General features: G+C 41.5%; 1 protein-coding gene across 6 annotated transcripts in view; it reads right to left on the reverse strand.

Annotated features, from left to right (window-relative positions):
- NEK10 (NIMA related kinase 10) overlaps nucleotides 1-24990 on the reverse strand; it is a 283289-nt gene that overhangs the window by 230270 nt on the left and 28029 nt on the right. For all 6 annotated transcript variants that reach the window (XM_042235756.2, XM_042235752.2, XM_060402044.1 and 3 more), the window contains 2 exons: nucleotides 4471-4601; nucleotides 2734-2832 (listed from right to left, as the gene is read on the reverse strand). In XM_042235756.2, the coding sequence (XP_042091690.1) occupies nucleotides 2734-2832; nucleotides 4471-4601 (230 nt within the window). The remainder of the gene's footprint in view (nucleotides 1-2733; nucleotides 2833-4470; nucleotides 4602-24990) is intronic.

Genomic DNA, 24990 nt, shown 5'->3' on the forward strand with positions numbered 1-24990 from the left:
TTGCACAGCAAATAAGATGAAAAAGAGGTGGATGCATTTTCAAACAGCAGATTCTACTGAGGACAAATGATCTCGGGGTAGAAGGAAAAGTGGGAAGATGAAAATTCATCTACATCCCCTGCCACACATCAAGGTTTATTGCCGTGTACAACCCAGAGTGACCTCAGGTTCAGAGACATTTTCGTTCGCCCTTTGAGGCCTACTGTGAAGTGTTTGCCTCATCTGACTCTGGAGTAACAACTCTTGTCTCATTTCAGATGCTGCTTGGCAATGTTATTTCTGAGAACAAAAGGGCAATTACAAGTCAACCTTAGGAAAACAACCCAGGAAACAGGGTATCCAGAAGTGTGGTTTAGAGGTGAATGTTGGTGAAAATGAAATAGAAGAGGATCAAACAAGAAGAATGTCAGCTGGGTGTAAGTAGGTGAGACTAAATTCCCAGTCAGCCATATTCTCAGGGTAAACTTGAGCAGCATAGTATCTGAAACATGCCCAATCTTATGTATAACCAGAGCTGGACCAAAGGCCAAAGTCCACAGCCCTCCAATTTCATCCATCCTATGTTTGTCTTAATATACTTTACTTTTTGTCACATTCTCTTTGTATTGAGATGTGGGTAACTAGCTCACCGGAGTGAGTCCCTAGGAAGAAAGAGATCATGTGTCCTAGTCATCTTTGTACTTTCACCCTCTCTGACATGTACATGGTGGGGCTCAATAGTTTGTTTCTTGAACTGAATCCAAGCCTTTCAGTCAACATCAAATCTGATGTTTGCAAAGAAAAGGGATAGGAAACCATACCAGTAAAGGCCCTGAGATGTATTTCTACTAGACTAAAGTTAGAGAGGAAAGAAAAAAACAGGTAGTTCTGGCCAAACAAATGAGGTTATACGGGGTAGGAAACAATGGAAGACCTTTATACTTAATCCATATTTTACCCAACCCTGCTTTTAGACTAGAACTGGATGTAACAATCTGTCAGCAGTGAGAGGATGACATGAAAGGATGCTCTTGATGCTCAACATTCCTAAATTCCTTCTCCTCCCATGAGAGCAAAGATATCTATAATCATCTCTCCCTGGTCTAAAGATTTCCAGGAACTGATTGTGTTGCAAGTCAATAACTCCGTCCAATGTCAGATGCCTCAATAATCGCTAAGAATTTGAAAATGTCTTCACAAGAGATCTCTGGACCTCAGAACTGTTAAGATCTCTTTCAGCTGCTGGAGGCCAGCCCTCACCTGCCTATCTTCCCTGATGATTCCTGTACCTGGTGTCTGCAGGGCAGAGAGATAGTAAGATCTCTATACTCAATACAGGAAAACTTCTGCCTTCCCCAAAGTACCAACCCAACAAATGACCTATTGGACATCCCCTGAAGAGACTATGATTACCATCTTCACAACAAATTAAAGAACTTCAATTTTCCAATAATACCATTTCAGGCATAATTATTGTGCTACTAACATTGCTCTTACTTTGTTCAAGCACAAGAACAAACAGTCTAGACAACCTCAGGTCCTCTGCAGTGGTCATTAATCTTTCAACAATCTTTTGAGGACATTGACAACAACTGATTGGAACCCAATTACATAACCTTGGTAAAGATTCTAGGAATCTTGTGTCATCTGAGCCAGTCTACTGATCTTCTGTTTAAACTACATACAAAGCCATGCCACACGCAATCTCAACCCTAGATTGTTTTAAATTAAACCAATTTATTTGGTAGTCACTGTCAATACTTAAGTTTGCAATACTAAATAACCCCTCCAAAAGATCAAATCCTCAAACTACCACTTACACTCTGTTTAGGGATGCTATTCTACTGCACTGGGCCAAGTCAGAGTCTTATTTCAGTCAGTCATTAAATTTTCAGTAATCTTCCTATTTTCCAGAATAAGAGCAATCTTTCCCATCTCACAGGGACAGAATTCAGAAATCTCAATCAAGTTTCAGAATGATGCGGAAGATTCAAGGTTCTCCCTGGGCTTTTCTGCTAGTGCTTGTGGGGAGAAAGTCTGGGCCTCTCGGAAGAGTAGGTCCAACCATGTAGGATGCTGGGAGCCTCCTTCCAGTCTGACAGCAGTGCAGCTCCCACTGCAAGTGGCCCAGGACCGAGAGAAAGGTCACTCCTGACTGCAATCCGGCACTAGGCAATGGCTCACTGAAAACCCCTGGTATTTTCAGGAGGGAATCTGGAGGGCCGGCCAGCTAGCCCTTCCCTGCACCCCACAGGGCACCAGTCCTAAGACAAAGGAGAGCAAAGGAAAGAACATTTGACTTGGTCCTGAAAAGAAATCTCATCCCCAGGCTGTAACTGGTTATCTCACCCCATCCTTTCCCTGAGGTCCAGGCTGCAGCAGCCCAGTTAATCAGTGCTTGGATTGACTGCAAATCCGGACTTTGAGGATGCTGGCCATGGTGTTACCCAATGTCTCTGCGATAAACGCCTCCTGAATATCCAAACTCAAGACAAGGAAAACAGCGTGACTTGGGTGTGTTCCCATTCTGCCTTGTCTATCATAAAATTCAGCTAAATTCAGGCCTAACCAGAGTAATTTTAATGAGATCATCTGCAATGATGATTCATTCACCTCCTTTGAAATGGTCTTTGCTCTGTTTTATCCTTTGAGCATGTTACGTTCATAAACTGCTTCAAACCGGACGCTAGAAACAAGATACATAATACATGCCATTCTTGGGTAAATGTCTTTTTCTTTCTGGGACAGTCTTACCTGCATATGAGTCTATTTTTCACCAAGGCTGTAAATATCTCCTGAAATAGTTTATGCTGGGAATGTTTGCTGAAATTTCTCTCATTCTTGTAGTTAATACTAAGATGAAACAAACAGAAAAGCATTTTGTAATAAAAATTATTTAGACTGCCTCAAAATTACCAGTGCAGAGAAAGATCACCTATATGCATGCAAATGTTGAAGGGTTCTTGAAATCCAGTGAATTGCCAAAGCAAGTATCAGCTGTTGAAATAGGAGATGGAAATTAAATTATAGAGTTAATAATAAAGATTAGAGTCAAGCATATATATTTCATTTTATTACATTATATTATTCCCTATAAACACTTAATAGTTAAAATTTGTGAGAGGGAAGAAAAGGCCACATGGAGAGAAAGCGTGCTAGAGCACGTGATCTAGACAGCCGTGCAACAGGCAGACAAGGCCCGCTCCCTTCTCCTCACTACCTGCCACGGCTGTGGCCGCTATAGCTGTTAACACCGCTGGACACCATGCATATCTCCTTGTGGTCAACAGCCTTTCAACTGTGAGAGCTTTTGTGGTTGTGGATTGTGTGTGTGTGGCGAGGAGCGGGGGGCAGGGGTGTGTGTGACTACAACAAAGCAGTGAGGTATTGTAACTTCAGTTTTTTCTCTCCTGATATTACAGCCAAAAGAGAGGTTAAAAATATCTCAAAGCCATACCCTTTAAAAGGATCCCATTGCTATGGAATATGTAATATGATATTTAGTGTGCATTCAAATAGACCAATTTTTAGAACTAGGCTAAGTACACTGGAGTTCCATAAATACACCACCTCAGAGGCAGCTTTTGTAGCCTTATTATTGTCATTTGTACTGCTCTACCCTCATGCGATGTCAGAGGTCATGGGACTGACTGACTGTGCCCCCTAATCTAGTTCATAGTAGAGGGGGTCTGTCACAGTTCTTAGTACACAGAATGGGAAGACTGAATATGTAACAATTTTTTTAAGACTTCTGCATTTCTCACTAAACATGTATTTTAAAAATATTAACTCATGTAACATCATGTGATGTTTGTGGACTATTAAATTCACTGTCAGAAAATAACAGGGAAACAAGACTTAGGCAAAAAAAAAAAAAAGATCATTCTAGAATATTTATATTGGTATTTCATGTCATTCATTATTTACATGGTACTTAGTGTCAAATGACCTTACCACAGGGAGAGCTGGAGAGAACCAGCTCCCTGAACAGGGGTGGCCCATGACAGCATACAGCTGCTAAGAGGTCTCCATGGCAACAGGAGAGCGAACCATGGGCTGGCACTTTCAACATGAAAGGTGAGCAGTATTTCAACTGAAAGCCTGAGCACTTTGACAACCACGTCCTCAGCCATCATGATTGCTCACAGCAAGGGCTTTCATGCCGCCTCACAGCAGGCGAGATATGCACCCACCAAAAGCTAAAGACAAAGCTCACTATCAGCCTCGCCAGGTCAAGCTGATGGAGCGAATGCCAAATGTATGTCAGCCCGGTGTCCCGAAGCTCCCAGGTCACTTCCACCTGCAGCCAGACAGTCTGTTCCTCACAGAGCACTTCCGGGAGTGGGCTAACTGCAATTATTGAATTCAAAATCCCCATGGTAAATTTTAAAATGGACTTTCCATTTTAGCCCCTGTGACAGACTTAAATAAGTCTTTGGGCTAATTACCAACCCAGGCTGCTGAAGGCAAGGAACATACTGGATTTCTTACCTAAAATTTTCCAGTTCAACAGCTTCTGTGGACTCATGCCACCGACCTCGAGCTCTGTGCCCACCTGCCCTGATGGCAGGCTCAGACTTCATCATGCTGTTCTGGGCGCTATCGAAGTTAATAGCTGGAAGCTATAGAAACAGAAGCACAGAGGACTTGAGGAGGACAATTCAGCTCAGGATAAAGACAGTCATACGAAAAACAGAGGGGTGGGTGAAGGAAACGGGTGTGCCCCAAGCCAACAATTAACATGAGAACTGTGTCAGATGTCTGGATTTCCCAAGATTTAGACACCCTCGACTTCTCTCTGCTCATCTACTCTCTCCACCTTATGCTGCTGTTTCTTCATAGCTTGTGACACCACCTGTCATATCCTACAGTTTTTACATGTTTTCAGTCTCCCTTGAGTACACTGTCAGCTCAGCACAGCAGGAGCTTGCCCATGCTTTGTATCCCCAGCAGTTCCCACTGTGCTGGGGATCTAGACCTGGGGAGGCCTGGGTACTGGGGGCTTTTGCAGCTTCTTGGGTGATTCCAGAGTGCAGTCAGAGCAGAGAGTTGGCAGATCCAGCTAGAAACTCTGGTCTAGAGGATTGAGAATGAGTCATCTTCACTCATCCTTCATATTTACCAATCATGCACACTGAATGCCAACTCTTGGAGCTATGAAGGCAAAGAGATTCTATCCTTTTAATCAGTCTGAACATCCTGATTCCTCAATCATGTTTATAAAAGTCATGAAAACATATTACAGAATTAGCCATAAGGAAAGGAAAAATTTGCTTACATTAACTAAAACAGTTTGACTATGCCCCTCTTTATAATCTTAATAGTAATTATTTATATAGTAAATTGTGATATCACTGTTCAAGTTGCCTCTCTTACCTGTAATTGGGATAACCCTGAGGACTGCTTCTTGTACCACAATAAAATTGAATAAGGTGCAAATACTCTTTTTCCAAAGTACAAATAAGGAATGTTCTATAATTAGGTAAGTTACTACAGATGAGGTAAGAAAAGCATAATATAACAAAATAAACTTTTATTTTCCATAATCATTCTGTTCCATACAATCATCAAATAATGCTACAATATGCTGTGTTATTACCTTATTTCATCAAAGCATTTGATAGAAGCCTGCATAAAGATGCCATTTCTTCATCTAACGAGAACATGCCAGACTGCCCACAAGGCAGTCAGCTAACAAATATACATTCTAATAGGGTCATTGTTTAATGGCTAGCAAAATCCCCCAAACCCTTCTTCATCAAATGCCAGCCATAGCTGAATTCTCAAAAGATTAATAATAAATCTTATATCCTGTAAAACCACATGTCTAACTCAGTGCAGTTAGCCAACCAATCCACAACCACCACAAGACACCAGGCCACAGCCCCTTGAGGTACAATGCTTAGCGGTTAAGAGAATGCACTCCAGACCAGATCCCCTTGCTTGAAAACTACTCTTAGATAGCTGTGTGATCTTGAAAGTTACTGAGTCTCACTGGGCATTGGTTTCCACATCATCGCAATGGAGATAATAATTGCATGCAGCTCAGAGTTATCGTGGAAACTAAATGACTTAGGATTTATAAAGCATTTCCTATTTGCCAGGCATAGTTCTCAGTTCTTTATACTCTTTTAATCCTCAAAATTGTTCCCATTGCACAGATGCATTTGCTAAATAAATGAGATTTGTCCTTCCAAATTAGATGATGAGATGTGATAACCCAAATGATGAGGTCACAACGATGAGCGGATTGTCCTGTGTTACTCAGAACATGGAATGACGCAGCAGACAAGAAGTAGGCTTTCCAGGTCCAAGAGCTCTCAAAACCCCTTGCCATCAGCCCAACCTCCAGAACACTGCTGCAAGAGCCAGCACAGAGAGAACAGCCCAGCGCACTTCAGAGAGAGGGCGGGTGGGAAGCAGAGGCAGCTTGTAGCCCTTCCCTTTGGCAGCAGAGCAGGTGCTGGGAATCCACCCATGGACACACAGTGGATGAGATGGACTTGACATCCATAGCTTGCAAAGACCAGGAACTTAAGAGAATCTTGAAGCAACCAGCCTTATTCAAAGAAAAGTATAAGTCTGAAACCCAGTTCAAGCTTAGAGCCTTTTCTCTTGGGTTCCCAATTCCTTAGGCTCTCTGCGAATCTTCTATCTACCACATAGATCGGTCTACAACCTGGAACAGCCACAGCCAGGGCATCCAGAGTGGCAGCGCCAGGTAAACAGCCCCTTACAGACTCCTGTCACGTTAAGCCATTGGTTCTGTTACGATGCACTACATCTGACAGGTTATTCTGGGCAACCCAGCATCTGAATTTCCAGCATCATAAATTTAGCATAACACAAATTCATAGAGATAATTTCAATGTGTGTCCCTTCCTGCAATGAAGGACTTTGGCTCTCAGACTTTAAAACTTCCTCAAAAGGCATGAGATCCAGCCACTAATCATCATCGTCACCAGCATCATCATCACAGCCGTCACCACCACCACCATCCCCGCCACCTTCATCATCGTGATCACCACCATCATGAGCATCCTCTCCGTCACCCCACCGCCATCACCATCGTCATCGTCGTTATCCCCAACGGGATCGTCATTACCATCACCACGGACATGCCAGGCGCTATGCTAAGTGGTTTGCAGGTTTAAATCCATTCAGTCCTTATAATGACCCTATGAGGTAAACACCATTTTATGATGAGAAGACTGGGTCACGCAGAGCTGACCGACTTAGGGCCCAGAGCTCACAGGGGCAGAACTGAGATTCAGATCCAGGCGATCTCCCTCCCTCTCCAACACTCAGTCCTCCAGCGTCTACTGGTGTACTGTCAACGATGAGAAGCGCTGTTTTGAGTCAGCCCATTTGCTTTTCAGAGTCCTACCCTTGCCCAAGATTTCCTTCATGCTGAGAGGGAAATTTGGCCCCCTGTGTTCTTTCCCTGGCTTTCAGCCCAGCATCATCTCCTTTTACAATATTTGATTTGACTTGACAATAAGTCCACATAAAATAGGGCTTCCCAGGTGGCACAGTCCCCTGGAGAAGGAAATGACAGCCCACCCCAGTATTCTTGCCTGGGAAATCCCATGGACAGAGGGACTGGATAGGCTACAGTCCACGAGGTCACAAGAGTCAGACACGCCTGAGCGACGAAACCTACCTACCTAGGCGGCACAGTGATAAAGAATCCGCCTGCTAATGCAGGAGACACAAGAGATGCGGGTTTGATCCCTGGGTTGGGAAGACCCCCTAGAGTGGGAAATGGTAACCCACTCCAGTATTCTTGCCTGGAAAATTCCATGGACAGAGGAGTCTGGGGTTGCAAAGAGTCAGACACGACTGAGTGACTGAGCACAGTCACAACACCACATAAAATAAACAAACCAAAAATATAGGGTGAACAAAAACAACTCCCCAGGTTGTAGGTGCATTAAACAGGTCACTCATCCCAGAAAGCAGAGCAGTAGGCGACCACTCCCACCCGGGCACATGCCGCAGCTGCATTGCTGACCTCCGTTCAGGCTCAGCACACACAGCCTCCTGGGAGCACCTGCCCCAGCCTCCCTGGTGGAGCCGGTCACTGCCTCCCTTGGGGCATTACTGGCCAGCCTCTCTCGCAGCACTCATCACAACCTCATATGATGTCTAGATAGAACATTAACCTTTGCCCCTGAGTTTGACCACCCTGAGGACAGCATCATCTCCATCTGCCTTTGTGTTCTAAGCACCTCTTGCAGGTCATGACACACAGTAGATATTTTCATGGGACGTTGCGGAGTGAACACTCACTTCATCCAGTCTCTTTGCTCCATTCACTTAGCACTTGTGCTGCAGATACATCACTTGCAGACACAGCAGGTGCACAGCGAGCAGGACGGTCCTGGCCTCTCCCTCCTCAAAAAGCTTATGGTCCAGTGGGGGCAGGGGCACTAAAACGTGCAGCAAAATGAGTGGACAAAGGTTTGCTGTGGTAGAAAGTAAAGGAGAGATAGGGCGGGTCATGGAACAAGATTCCAGGCAGGTTATCACACAGGCTGGAGGCCGGAGGAAGACCACAATGATCCAGAATGTGGCAGGGGCCTGTGCGGATGGAACAGCATGAGGAGAGGAAGAGGCCCAAGAGTAAAGCAAAGGGCCTTTCTAAAAATTTGATCATGTCATTTCCGCTTGGAAATTTCAACCTTCTCTGTTGTGATAGACACAAAATGTGTAGACGGGCCTTCAGACACTGCACAGCTTCTTACAGCTTTATTTATTTCTACTGCCAATAGAAGCATCTAGTCACCATTTTGCCTAAGTGAGTGTTATTTTCTTCCCCTCGGATAGCTGATTATTTTACTCACTTCGCCCAGACTGTCTTTCCTATCGATTCTGCCACAGAACGGCCAGCCCGTTTCCCAGGAGCCATCCCCACCCCTCTGATGCTCTTCCTCCCCGGGAGCCCCTCAGCCACCACATGCGCCACCCCTCCAGGATAAGCGTCTCGACCAGCCAGGGCCACGACTGCTCTCCCAGGCCTGTTGTCTCAGAGCACAGCAACAGCACCTTAGACTTTCTCTTTCCACAGCATCTACCAAGACTTCTTTTATTTCAAGGCAATTGGAAACATGGGTTTGATCCCTGGGTTGTGAAGATCCCCTGAAGTAGGAAATGGCAACCCACTCGGCTCTCCTTGCCTGGGAAATTCCAAGGACAGAGGAGCCTGGTGGACTATAGTCCATGGGGTGGCAAAGAGTCAGACACGACTTAGTGACTAAAACAACAACAACAAATGGGCCTAAAATGATTCATTTTTCTTTCTTTCTTTCATCTCCTCCCCCCAATTTAGAGCCAATTTCTCAGCTCCCTATAGCTTTAAATGTAAAAATAAAATAAAAAAATACTGAATTCCAGCTCAAGTCAAATTACTTTGAGATTTATGCATATGTCTGGTGAAAATTCCAGCCAGCTTTGTGATTTTACTTTGCTTCAACAAACATGGGGCGATTCTCTTTTTGAAGTATTTGGTTTTACTGGATTATGATTATTCTTACGCTGCTCACAGCCAAGGGGGCTCTCCGCCTCAGTGTGTCTCTGTCTCCACTTGTGTCAGGACAGAACTGTCCTCAGAAGAGTAAGGCGATGAAACAAGAAACACAGAGACACACAGAGAAAACAGAACGAAAGCAGCAAGTGGAACACGGGAACAGACGCAACGGTGAGTGAGGGCTTGGCTTATTAGCGATCTGAAAGAAGGCCATCCAGTGCCTGCAGTTCTCTGCCCAAACCACAAAGTACACTTTCCTCTGCAACCACTTAATTGGCCATCGTGACTCATTTGCAAAGGCAGGCCAGGACTTGTTAGAAAAGAAATTCAGGTGAGTGGGCATTACTCCCCAAACTTCCTCTTTCAAACTGACTGCTAAAAATCTCAGCACCTAATGTGTGGCCAACTTGTGTATTTTCACAGGCACGTGTCTGGACTCTGACCACATCTTGCCCCCAAACCTTGTTTAACTTTTATGGTAATCTGAGTACTTTACATATCTTCATAAGCCACTTCACAGTCTTTCTGGAGCAATCAAGATATAAACAAATTCTTGATTTACACTCTCCAATATCTTTCTGCTGTTATAAATGGCTCCTCATTATTTTACAGAAAGGAGAATAGGGTGTTCAGGTATACTATTTCAAATTAGAAATGCATGAAATTTTTATAAACAGAATTAAGAATGAATTTTGTGACTCTCAAGACATTTATAGAAATGAGCAGTTATTTTCATTTTTTCTTAGAACTATCTACTTTTGGAATAATTAAAGCAATACAGACATGCATTTTTGAATGTGTGAAATATTTTACAAAAAGATATGCCGTGTGAACTTGTCAGACAACAGATTGCAAATTCTAAAACTGGTTAAAGGGGGAAAATTCTTAAGTTCACTTTAATTACGCTGCCAGGCGTTAACAAGGAAGTGAGAAGGGGCACAGAGATCCACAGAGCATGCTCTTCAAAGCTGGATAAGCAGAGCCCAAACCCAACACTGGTGTTTCTTTGACACTGTCCAGGCAGTTATACATACCCATGAGGTCATCTAATTTTTAAGTTTCTGTTCAATTCAGCAAAACCTGATCAAGAACTCACCAAATAGAGGATACGGTGAACTGGAAGCAAAAGTCAAAGTTGGAAACATATAATCTCTCAGTGTTTCCAAAGCACAGAAGAAAATAATGCTACAGTGTTGAAAGAAGGTAGTCTGGAAAGAGAAGGATCTTTCTGGAATGGAAGATAAAGGAGAGCTTTCTATCGGAGGTGTTATCATTAGCTCTTGGTCTTATAAACAGGTAAGATTTTACAGAAAAGAAATTTAGGAGAATAACAAATGTGAGGAAAGGCAAGAAGTGGAAATACTTGGCATTCTTGTTACATCTTAGGATGTATGGTGAGAAAGAATGAAAAGCACAACCAGCTGTGTGCTCAGTCACCGTGTTTCTCTTACTAAGACAGAGTGGGCTTGACGTGCTGCACCGACTCACAAAGCTCAGTGAGCAGTGGGCCAGGAAGACCTTCTCAGCCATGCAGACATAGAAAAAGAGTCAGTGATGCTAAAACAGACTGGTGAGGATCAAAGTGTTCCTGGGGTGGGGGTGGGGTTATAGGTGTAAAAGCAGAAAAGGAAACGGAGGGGAAAAAAACATATTTTAAAGCCATATTTCTTCAAATCAATGCTCATCCAGCCTTTAAAAAAAAAAAATTTAACTTTCCATATCGTCTAAAGATATCTCAGAGGTACACAATGCAAAGACTAAGTATTTGGTTAGACCTGTATCTACCATTAGCTGGCTATATGACCTTGAGAAAGCCATTAAACTTCTCTGTGCTTCAACTAGAGGAGAAGCAATGGGGTTGATCTGTGGCCCTGAGAGGAGACACAGAAGAGAAGGATAATATCACAGGTTCAGAGATCCTTCCTGAGGAGTGAGGGGTTTGAACCACATACTGGTCACCCTGGCTCAGGGACCAACACTAGAAAGATGAGTTCCCTTAGCTGATTTGAAAATCAGCAGGACTTACAACAGGGTTGTGAGAAACCAAGGCTCTGCCCATGAAGAGCATTCATGTGTTGCTTACTGGTGGGAACAAGGCAAAGGAAGCAAACGGACACTGCCTGGGGCTCTGACTGCTTTCCTATGACCACACCAGTCACAGCCCAGCCCACAGTGGGTACCTGCTCTGGCCGATCTAGACCCAGAACAGTCCCCCACTAGACTGAGGGCTGCTATACTTGAGTGGGGTGCACACTTGGAGTGGGACAGAGCCAGCTTGGACCTATCACAGCATCCAAACTCTGAGAGTGGCCTTACTGGATAGAGCTCAGATCCAACCCTTAGGGCTTCTCTTCTAGCAACTTGGGCCCCACACTGCCCCTGATAGAGCCACTAAGCACAGGAGAAGCCCAGGTCACACCTGGCTTTGACTCTGAGCCCTGTGTCTCTGGTCCCACCTCCCACCATGGTGAGAGCTGCCAACACCTGGGGGAAGACACGACATCATGCTCATGTCAGATCCAGCCTTCCCACCAAAGCCACTGGGCACATGCAGACTGGACAGGTACTCTCCCACACAAGAACATACCTTCAAGACTGAATAGGTAAATGACTCACAGAAATCCATAGAGATAGAGAAAGTAAAACAAAGAAGACACAGGAATTTGTTCCAAATGAGAGAACAAGAAAAACAATCAGAAAAAAAGAAAAAAAAAAACTAATGAAAGAGGTAAATAACTAACCAAGTAAATTCCAAAGTTAAGACAAAATATGGTCCACTGGAGAAGAGAATGGCAAACCACTCCAGTATTCTTGCCTCAAGAACCCCATGAACAGTATAAAAAGGTGAAAAGATATGACACTGGAAGATAAGTCTCCCAAGTTGGTAGGCGTCCAATATGCTACTAGGGAAGAGCAGAGAAATAGCTCCAAAGCATGAAGAGGCTGCACCAAAGTGGAAATGATACCCAGTTGTGGATGCATCTAATGGATGCATCTTGGGTGCAACCTCAAAAATGACAGAATGATCTAGTTTCATTTCCAAGGCAAACCATTCAATAACACAGTAATCCAAGTCTATGCCTCAAGTACTAATGCTGAAGAAGCTGAAGTTGACTGATCCTATGAAGGACAATAAGACCTTCTAGAACTAACATAAAAAAAAAAAATGTTCTTCTCATCACAGGGGATTGGAATGCAAAAGTACGAAGTCAAGAGATAACAGGCAAATTTGGCCTTGGAATACAAAATGAAGTAGAGCAAAGGCTAACAGTTTTCTCAAGAGAACACACTGGTCATGGCAAACACCCTCTTCCAACAACACAAGAGAGGACTCTACACATGGACATTACCAGATGGTCAATACCAAAATCAGACTGATTATATTCTTTGCAACCAAGGATGGAGATACTCTATACAGTGAGCAAAAAACAAAACCTGGCACTGACTGGGGCTCTGATCAGGAGCTCCTTATTTCAAAATTCAGGCTCATATTGAAGAAAGTAGGGGAAAACATTAGACCATTCAAGTATTATCTAAATCAAATTCCTTATGATTATACAGTGGAGGTGGTGAACACATTGAAGGGATTAGATCTGATAGAGAGAGTGCCTGAGGAACTATGGATGGAAATTTGTAACATTGTACATGAGGCATTGATCAAAACCATCCCCAAGAAAAAGAAATGCAAGACGGCAAAATGGTTGTCCGAGGAGGCCTTACAAATAGCTAAGAAAAGAAGCGAAAGGCAGAGGAGAAAGGGAAAAAACCAAATAAGCCAAACTAACCAAACAAACATCTATTTCTGCTTCACTGACTACACTAGAGCCTTTGACTGTGGATCACAACAAACTGTGGAAAATGCCTAAAGAGATGGGAATACTAGATCATCTTTCCTGTCTCCTGAGTAACCCATATGCAGGTCAAGAAGCAACAGTTAGAACCAGACATGGAACAACCGACTGGTTCCAAATTGGAAAAGGAGTAAGTCAAGGCTGTCATTCTGAGTATTTAAATTACATGCTAAGTAAATCATGTGAAATGCCAGGCTGGATGAATCACAAGCTGGAATCAAGATTGCAGGGAGAAATATCAACAACCTCAAGTATGCAGATAATATCAATTTAATGAGAGAAAGTGAAGAGGAACTGAAGAGCCTCTTGATGGGGGTGAAAGAGGAGAGTGAAAAAGCTGGCTTAAAACTCGACATTCAAAAAACTAATATCATGGCATCCAGTCCCATCACTTCATGGCAAATTGATGGGGCAAAAGTGGAAACAGTGGAAGATTTTTAGGGTCTCCAAAATCACTGCAGACAGTGACTGCAGCCATGAACTTAAAAGATGATTGCTCCTAGAAAGAAACGCTATGAAAAACCTAGACAGCATATTAAAAAGCAGAGACAACAACTTGCTGATGAAGGTCCATATAGTTAAAGCTATGATTTTTCCAGTAGTTATATACAGATGTGAGAATTGGACCATAAAGATGGTTGAGCTCTGAAGAATTGATGCTTTCAAACTGTGGTGCTAGAGAAGACTCTTGAGAGTCATGTGGTCTGCCAGAAGATCAAACCTGTTAATCCTAAAGGAAATAAATCCTGAATATTGATTGGAAGGACTGATGCTGAAGATGAAGCTCCAGTACTTTGGCCACCTGATGCGAATAGCTGACTCACTGGAAAAGACACTGATGCTGGGAAAGATTAAGGGCAGGAGAAGAAGAGGAGACAGAGGATGAGATGGTTGGATGGCATCACCAACTCAACGGACATGAGTTTGAGCAAATTCCAGGTGACAGTGAAGGTCAGGAAAGCCTGGCATGCTGTACTCCATGAGGTTGCAAACAGCTGGACATGACTTAGTGACTGAACAAGAGTTCAATGCATTATTAATGAGAATGCTAACTGAATTGGGGGAAAGACTAGATGGGCACAGTGAGTATCTTAACAAAGAACTAGAACACAGAAAATGGAGCCAGTCAGAGCTAAAGAATACAATACCTGAAGTGAAAAATACAAGTATAAATAACAGACTAAGCAACACAAGAACATATAAATGCTCTGGGAGATAGAATAATGGAAATCACCCGTCAGAATAGGGAAACAAAAACAAATTTTAAAGTGATAATTGGATAAAGGACCTCTAGGACAACATCAAGCATAGTAACATCCACATTATAGAGCTCCTAGATGCAGAAGAGTGAGAGAAATAGGTAAAAATGTATTTTATAAAATTATGGCTGAAAACTTCCCAGACCTTTAGAAGGGACAGGTGTTCAGGTTTGGGAAGCACAAAGGGTCCCAAACAAGATGAATCCAAAGAGACTTCCACCAAGACCTACCATAATTTAAAATGGCAAAAAAATTTAAGAGAATGAGAAATTTCAAAAGGCAGCAAGAGAATATGGGAACCCCCATAAAGGCTATCAGCTAATTTTTCTGTAGAAATTTTATAGGCCAGGAGGGAGTGGTAGGTATATTTAAACAGCAGGAAAAGTAAGCATTTAAAATCTAGGATACTCTACCCAGCAAGGTTATCATTCACAACTGAAGAAAAGATAAAGAGTTTTTCAGACAAGTAAAAACTATCAGAGTTCATCAGCACTAAAAAGACCATATAAGAAATATTAAAGGGTCTTCTTTAAGTGGAAAGAATAATTTAGAGGAAAGGAAAAAAAAATGCCACTAGTAAAGGCAGATACATAGTACAAGCTGTGGATCAACCACTTAATTAAGCAAGTATGAAGATTTGAAAAAAAAAGTACAATTAATTATAACTACTGTTATAACTGTTAAGGGATAAAAATAAAGAAAACATTAAAAAAGACATAACATACAGGAGAGGAGAAAAAAACCGAGAGATTTTTTTTTCCTTTAGAATATGTTTGAACTTAAATAACTATACTTTGAAACAAGTAGGTATAGTTATTCAGTTCAGTCACTATGTGGTGTCTGACTCTTTGAGACCCCATGGACTACAGCAAACCAGGCTTCCTGGTTCATCAACAACTCCTGGAGCTTACTCAAACTCATTTGCATAGAGTCAGTGATGTCATCCAACCATCTCATCCTCTGTTGTCCCCTTCTCCTCCTGCCTTCAATCTTTCCCAGCATCAGGGTATTTTCCAATGATTCAGTTCTTCGATTCAGGTAGCCAAAGTATTGGAGTTTCAGCTTCAGCATCAGTCCTTCCAGTGAATATTCAGGACTGATTTCCTTTAGGATGGACTGATTGGATCTCCTTGCATTCCAAGGGACTCTCAAGAGTCTTCTCCAACACCACAGTTCAAAAGCATCAATTAGATCAAAATCATCAAATATATCAAAAGGTATAGTTATAAGTCAGCATATATATAAACCCCATGGTAACCACAGATAAAAAACCTACAATAAGTGCACAAAAACAGGAAAGTTACACAAATATAATACTAAAGAAAATTGTAAAACCACAGGGAAAGAGACAAAAAGAAAACACAGAACTACCAAACTACCAAAAGTACACACCTATCAATAATCACTTTAAGAGTCAGTCAAAAGTGTCCCAACCAAAAGACATGGTGGGTGACAGGATAAAAATAAACAAGACCCATTTATATGCTGCTTACAAGAGATGCATTTCAGAGCTACAGAAACCAATAGACTGAAAGTGAAGGAATGGAAAAATATTTCATGCAGATGAAAATGACAAGAAAGCTTGGGTAGCAACAATCATATTATACAAAGTAGAGTTCAAAACGAACTATAACAAAAGACAAAAAAGAGCATTATACAATGACAAATATAAGAAATGGATAAAAACTCATTAACATATATTCACCTATTATAGATGCTTACAAATATATAAAATATACTAACAGACATAAAAGGAGAAGTTAAAAATAATACAGTAACAGTAGGGAACTCTATCACCCCACTTATAACAACGGACAGTTCAACAAGACAGAAAATCAGTAAGGAAACAGTGGTCTTAATGACATTTTAGATCAGCTGGACTTAATAGATATATATAGGACACTTCTCCTTGCTATTCTTTGGAACTCTGCATTCAGATGCTTATATCTTCCCTTTTCTCCTTTGCCTTTTGCTTATCTTCTTTTCTCAGCTGTTTGTAAGGCCTCCTCAGACAACTGTTTTGCCTTTTTGCATTTTCTTTTTCTTGGGGATGGTCTTGATCATGACTTCCTGTACAATGTCACAAACCTCCGTCCATAGTTCTTCAGGCACTCTATCAGATCTAATCCCTTGAATCTATTTCTCACCTACACTGTATAATTGTAAGGGATTTGATTTAGGTCATACCTGAATGGTCTAATGGTTTTCCCTGCTTCCCTCAATTTAAAGTCTGAATTTGGCAATAAGGAGTTCATGATCTGAGCACTCAGCTCCCGGTCTTGTTTCTGCTGACTGTACAGAGCTTCTCCGTATTTGGCTACAAAGAATATAATCAATCTGACTTCAGTATTAACCATCTGGTTATGTCCATGTATAGAGTCTTCTCTTGTGTTGTTGGAAGAGGGTGCTTGCTATGACCAGTTCATTCTCTTGGCAAAACTCTGTTAGCCTTTGCCCTGCTTCATTTTTGTACTCCAAGGCCAAATTTGCCTGTTACTCCAAATATCTCTTGACTTCCTACATTTGCATTCCAGTCCCCTATGATGAAAAGGACATCTTTTTGGGGTGTTAGTTCTAGATGGTCTTGTAGGTCTTCATAGAACTGTTCAACTTCAGTTTCATCAGCATTTGTGGTTGTGGCATAGACTTGGATTACTGTGATTTTGAATGGTTTGCCTTGAAAATGAACAGAGATCACTCTGTCTTTTTTGACATTACACCCAAGTACTGCATTTCAAACCTTTTGTTGACTATGAAGGCTACTTCATTTCTTCTAAGGGATTCTTGCCCACAGTAGTAGATATCATGCTCATCCAAATTAGATTCACCCATTCCAGTCCATTTTAGTTCACCGATTCCTAAAATGTCGATGTTTACTCTGGGCATCTGCTGTTTGACCACTTCCAATTTACCTTGAGTCATGGACCTAACATTCCAGGTTCCTGTGCATTATTGCTCTTTACAGCATTGGACTTTACTTCCATCACCAGTCACATCCACAACTGGGTGTTGTTTTTGCTTTGGCTCTGTCTCTTCATTCTTTCTGGAGTTATTTCTGCACTCTTCTCCAGTAGAATATTGGACACCTACCAACCTGGGGAGTTCACCTTTCAGTGTCATATCTTCTTGCCTTTTCACACTGTTCATGGGGTTCTCAAGGCAAGAATACTGAAGTGGTTGGCCATTTCCTTCTCCAGTAGACCACATTTTGTCAGAACTCTCTACCATGACCTGTCCGTATTGAGTGGCCCTACCCAGTTCAATGCAGAGTTCCAAAGAATAACAAGGAGAGATAAGAAAGCCTTCCTCAGTGATCAATGCAAAGAAATAGAGGAAAACAACAGATTGGGGAAAGACTAGAGATCTCTTCAAGAAAATTAGAGAAACCAAGGGAGTATTTCATGCAAATATGGGCACAATAAAGGGCAGAAGTGGTATGGACCTAACAGAAGCAGAAGATATTAAGTAGAGGTGGCAAAAATACCAGAAGAACTATACAAATAAAGATCTTCATGACCCAGATAACCACAATGGTGCGATCACTCACCTAGAGCCAGACATGACTTCCTGGAATGCGAAGTCAAGTGGGCCTTAGGAAGCATCACTATGAACAAAGCTAGTGGAGGTGATGGAATTTCAGTTGAGCCATTTCAAATCCTAAAAGATGATGGTATTAAAGAACTGCACTCAATATGCCAGCAAATTTGAGGAAACTCAACAAAACTGGAAAAGGTCAGCTTTCATTCCAATCCCAAAGAAAGGAAATGCCAAAGAATGTTCAAAATACCACACAATTGCACTCATCTCACATGTTAGCAAAGTAACTCAAAATTCTCCAAGCCAAGCTTCAACAGTACATGAACTGTGAACTTCCAGATGTTCAAGCTGGATTTAGAAAAGGCAGAGGAACCAGAGATCAAATTGCCAGCATCCATTGGATCATTAAAAAAAGCAAGAGAGTTTCAGAAAAACATCTACTTCTGTTTTATTGATTATGTCAAAGCTTTTGACTGTGTGGATCACAACAGGTCAGGAAGCAACAGTTAGAACTGGACATAGAACAACCAACTGGTTCCAAATTGAGAAAGGAGTATGTCAAGACGGTATATTGTCACCTTGACTATTTAACTTATATACAGAGTACATCATACGAAATGCTGGGCTGGATGAAGTACAAGCTGGAATCCAAATTGGTGGGAGAAATATCAATAACCTCAGATACACAGATGATGCCACCCTTATGGCAGAAAGTGAAGAGCAACTAAAGAGCCTCTTGATGAAAGTGAAAGAGGAGTTAAAGAGCTGGCTTAAAACTCAACATTCATAAAACGAAGATCATGGCATCCAGTCCCATCACTTCATGGCAAATAGATGGGGAAACAATGGCAACAGTGACAGACTTTATTTTCTTGGGCTCCAAAATCACTGCAGATGGTGACTGCAGCCATGAAATGAAAAGATGCTTGCTCCTAGAAAGAAAAGCTATGACCAACCTAGACAGTATTTTAAAAAGCAGACATTACCTTGCTGACAAAGGTCCATCTAGTCAAAGGTATGGTTTTTCCAGTAGTCATGTATCGATGTGAGTGTTGGACTATAAAGAAAGTTGATTGCTGAAGAATTGATGCTTTTGAACTGTGGTGTTGGAGAAGACTCTTGCGAGTCCCTTGGACTGAGGAGATCAAACCAGTGAATTCTAAAGGAAATCGGTCCTGAATATTCATTGGAAGGACTGATACTCAAGCTGAAACTCCAGTGGTTTGGCCACCTGAATTGAAGAACTGACTCTTTGGAAAAGACCCTGATGCTGGGAAAGATTGAAGGTGGGAAGAGAATGGGACAACAGAGGATGAGACGGTTGGATGGCATCACCAGCTCGATCGCGACATGAGTTTGAGCAAGGTCCAGGAGTTGGTGATGAACCGGGAAGCCTGGTATGCTCATGGGGTTGCCAAGAGTCTGACACAACTGAGTGAACTGAGAACACTTCATCCAAAAACTGGAATATATATGATTTCCAAGTACACATGGAACATCCTCTAGGATAGATCATATACTAGGCCACAAAACAAATCTGAATAAATTTAAGAGGACAGAAATTGCATCAAGCATTTCTTTTCTAACCATAATGGCATGAAACTAGAAATACACTTGCAGAAAGAAAAATGGAAAAACAAGCACAGGAGACTAAAAAAGATATGCTAATAAAATACTAATGGGTCACTGCAAAAAAAAAATAGGAAATCATAAAATACTTTGAGAAAAATGAAACACACACACACACACACACACACACACACACATTTCCAAAATCTACACAGGATGCAGCAAAAGCAGGTCAAAGAGGAAAGTTTATAGTGATATAGGTTTACCTCAAGAAACAAGAAAAACTCACATAAACACCCTAATTAGTCATCCATAGGAATTAGAAAAGGAAGAAGGAAGAAGGCCCAAGGAAATAATAAAGATCAGAGAGGAGATAAATAAAATAGCAACCAAAAGAAAGAAAACATCAGTGAATCTAAGGGCTGTTGTTTGGAAAGATAAAATTGATAAGCCTGTAGCTAGATTCACCAAGAGAAAAGAGAGAGGATTCTAATAAACAAAATAATAAATAAAACAGGAGAAATAACAACCTATATTAAAGAGACAGAAAAATCCCAAGAGAATATTTCAGACAGTTATGTGCCAAAAATTGGAAAACCTAGAAGAAATGGATATATTTATACAAATATGCAATCTGCTAAGATCAAATCAGGAAATAGACAATCTGAATATACAGATCACTGGTAGTGAAATTTAATTAATAGTTTAAAAATCTCCCAGCCAACAAAAGTCCAGGACCAAGCAGGTTCACAGGAGAATTCTATTAACACCAAACTTACAAAGAAGATCTAATGCCTATCCTTTTCAATCTATTCACAAAGATTGAAGAGGAGGGGACACTCCCAAATTCATTCCATAGGGCCACCATTATTCTGATACCAAAAATAGACACTCCAAAAATAACGAAAGAAAGAAACTACTGATGAATATAGGTGCAAAAATTTTCAACAAAATATTAGCAAAGTAAGTTCAATAATACATAAAATGGTTATACACCATGATCAACTTGGATTCATCCCAAGGTCACAAGGAAATACACAAATCAACTTATGTGGCACATCTCATTAACAAAAGGAAGTATAAAAATTGTATGATCACCTCAGTAGACTCAAGACTCAGAAAAAAGCATTTGAAAAATAACATATATTCATGATGAAAATTCTCATCAAAGTTGGTATAGGGTACATATCTCAACATAATAAAGAACTTATATAACAAACTCACACCTAACATCATACTCAATGATGAAAAACTGAATGTTTTTCCTCTAAAATCATGAAAAAGACAAGGGTGCCCACTCCCTTCGCCTGCATTTAACCACAGTAATCAGACAAGAAAAATAAATAAAAGGCATCCCAATTGGAAGGGAAGAATAAAACTTTCAGTATTTGCAGATAACATTATATATATATATATATATATATATATATATATATATATATATAAAGACCTTATGGTTTCCAACCAAACACTATTAGAACTAATACAGTAAAGTTTTAAGATATAAAATTAATATACAAAACTGTTGCTTTCCTATACACTAATAATGAACTATTAGAGAAAGCAAAAAAAAAAAATCCCATTTATAATTGCATCAAAAAGAATAAAATACCTAGAAATAAATTTAACTAAGGAGGTAAAAAACCATTACTCTGAACACTACAAGATACTGATGAAGGAAATTAAAGGCAAAGAAATGAAAAGATATGCTATGTTTGTGGATTGTAAGAATTAATACTGTTAAAATGCACTTATTATCCAAGCAATCTACGATTTAGTGGAAAATGAAAGGGAAAGTAGCTCAGCTGTATCCAACTCTTTGCGATTCCATGGGCCATATATTCCATGGAATTCTCCAGGCCAGAATACTGGAGTGACTAGCTGTTGTTCCCTTCTCCATGGGATCTTCCCAACCCAGGAACTGAACCCAGGTCTCCCACATTACAGGCAGATTCTTTACCAGCTGAGCCAGCAGGGAAGCCCCTTGTGGGAATTCCATGGACTCTATGGTCCATGGGAGTCACAAAGAGTCGGACATGATTCAGTGGAATCCCTGTCAAAGTACCTATGATATTTTTCACAGATCTAGAAAAGATAATCCTAAAATTTATATGGAACTATAAAATACCCTGGATAGCCAAAGCAATGTTGAGAAAAAAAGAAAAAGAACAAAGCTGAAGGGATCATAGCCCCTGACTTAAGACGATACTACAAAGATACAACTAATCAAAGTAGTATGGATGGGGGTTGAAGATGGTGGAAAAGCAAGATGTGGATCATCTTCCTCCTCACAAATACATAAAAAATACATCTGCTTGTGGAACAACTCCTACAGAACAGCTGCTGAACACTAGCAGAAGACCTCAGACTTCCAAAAAGGGAAGCTAAACTTCACATAAAGTGGTGGGGAAAGGGCATGAAAATAAAGATACAAAGAAAAAGGGATGGGTCCTGTACCATGGGGAGTTAGCTGTGAAGGAGGACAAGTTTTCACACACTTGGAAACCCCCCCACAGATGGGGACAAGGGGAGTTTTGGAACCTCAGAGGGGAGTGCAGCAACAAGTACACAGAAGACAAAGCACAGAGAATTTGGCACAGAGATCAATGCCAATTGGCATCTCCCAGCAGAGAAGTTGTTTGGACACCCACCACAGAGAGTCAGGGCTGGGTGCCGAGGCTCAAGCTTTGGGAGTCCGACCCCAGGGAGAGGACTGGGGTTGACTCCTATGAAGGACTGGGGTTGACTCTGCCTCCCTCTGAGGGTACTAGTACAATGCAAGTCAGGGAGTCCAGGGGAAAGCCTGGATCTACCAAAAAGGCAAGAGACCATTGTTAAAGGGACCCTCAAACTCCTGGGGACCCTCTAAATCCACAGACTCCCAGCCTGCAGGACCCAGCCTTCACAAGTGGGATGAGTTGGCTGTGGTCTATGACCCCAGAGATGGGCACACCTGCAAATGTGGGGTTTTCTGTTGGGGTTTTGTCTGTCTGTTCTTTTTTTTATTAGTAGTAGTTTGGTTTGATTTTCCCCTATTTCTTTCTTTTTCCCTTCTGTGCTGTGTGACTTGTAGAGTCTTGGTGCTCCAGCAAGGGGTCAGGTCTGAACCTCCAAGGTGGGAGACCCAAGTCCAGGATGTTGGATCACCAGAGGACTCCCAACCCTATGGAATACTAATCAGCAAGAACTCTCCCAAAGGCCTCCATCTTAACACTAAGACCTGGCCCCACCCAAAGGTCAGCAAGCTCCAGCGCTGCATGCTCCACACCAAACAACTAGCAAAACAGGAACACAATTGTACCCATTAGTAGACAGGCTGTCCAACATCATACCAAGGTCACAGACACCCCATAACATACCACTGGGCCCAACACTGCATTTAGAGAGACAAGGTCCAGCTTCACCCACCAGAACACAGGAACTAGCCCCCCTCCTCCAACCAAGTCCAACCCCACACTCTGAGGGTGGACTCCACAAGAATAACTACAACCTTACAGCTTGTGGAAAGGAGACCCCAAATGCAGCATATTAAACAAAATGAAAAGACAGAGAAACATGCAGCAGATGAAGGAGCATGGAAAAAACCACCAGACAAAGCAGGTGAAGAGGAAATGGGAGATCTACCTGAAAAATAAATCGGAGTGATGACAGGAAAGATGACTCAGAACCTTGTAGATAAAATGGAGGCACGAATACACAGAATGGAGGCATGGATTGAGAAGATACAAGAAACATTTAAGAACCTAGAAGACTGTTCTATACATCTGTGTCTCTGTTGCTGTCTCGCATACAGGGTTATCGTTAGCATCTTTCTAAATTCCATATACATGTGTTAGTATACTGTACTGGTGTTTTTCTTTCTGGCTTACATCACTCTGTATAGAACAGTATTTTGGACTCTGTGGGAGAGGGAAAGGGTGGGATGATTTGGGAGAATGGCATTGAAACATGTATAATATCATATAAGAAATGAATCACCAGTCTAGGTTCGATGCAGGATACAGGATGCTTGAGGCTGGTGCACTGGGATGACCCAGAGGGATGGTATGGGAGGGAGGTGGGAGGGGGTTCAGGATTGGGAACACGTGTACACCCGTGGCAGATTCATGTTGAAGTATGGCAAAACCAATACAATATTGTAAAGTAAGTAAGTAAATAAATAAATAAATAAATAAATAAATAAAAGAGCCTAGAAGAAATAAAGAACAGAAAATCAACAATGAACATCATACTAACTGAAATAAAATTTTAAAAATACACTACAGGGATCAGTAGCAGAACAGATAAGTAAGCTGGAAGAGTGGAAGTTGAAAATAACTGAAGCATAGTAGAATATTGAAAAAAAAAAGAATGAAAATAAATGAGAATAGTCTCATAGACCTCTGGGACAACATTAAGCACACCAACATTTGAATTAGAGGGGTCTCAGGAGAAGGAAGGAGAAGGTGATGGCATCCCACTCCAGTACTCTTGCCTGGAAAATCCCACGGATGGAAAAGCCTGGTAGGCTACAGTCCATGGGGTCACGAAGAGTCGGACATGACTGAGCGACCTCACTTTCACTTTTCATTTTCATGCATTGGAGAAGGAAATGGCAACCCACTCCAGTGTTCTTGCCTGGAGAATCCCAGGGACGGGGGAGCCTGGTGGGCTGTCATCTACGGGGTCGCACAGAGTCGGACACGACTGAAGCAACTTAGCAGCAGTAGCAGTAGGAAAAGGAAAAAAAAAAAAAAGATATGAGAAAATATTTGAGGAGATTATAGTTGAAAACTTCCCTAGCAGGAGAAAATAAATAGCCACCCAATTCCAGAAAGCCCAGAGAGTTCCATACAGGATAAACCCAAAAAGAAACAAAGCAAGACACATATTAATCAAACTAACAAAAATTAAACACAAAGAATAAACAAGGGAAGAGCAACAAGGGAATACAAGGAAATCCCCATCAGGGTAACAACTGATCTTTCAACAGAAACTCTGCAGGCCAGAAGGGAGTAGCAAGCTATACTTAAACTGATGAAGGGAAAAAAACCTACAACCAAGATTACTCTACCCAGCAAGGTTCTCACTCAGATTTGGCATAGAAATCAAAAGCTTTACAGACAAGCAAAAGTTAAGAGAATTCACCACCAAACCAGCTCTATAACAAATGCCAAAGGAACTTCTCTAGATAGGAAACATAAGAGAAAGAAAAGACCTACAAAAACAAACCCAAATCAATAAAGTAAATGGTAATATATATCATATATAAAAATATTTTTCATAT

Source organism: Ovis aries, chromosome 19, assembly GCF_016772045.2.
Source record: "Ovis aries strain OAR_USU_Benz2616 breed Rambouillet chromosome 19, ARS-UI_Ramb_v3.0, whole genome shotgun sequence".
NCBI classification, from domain to species: domain Eukaryota; kingdom Metazoa; phylum Chordata; class Mammalia; order Artiodactyla; family Bovidae; genus Ovis; species Ovis aries.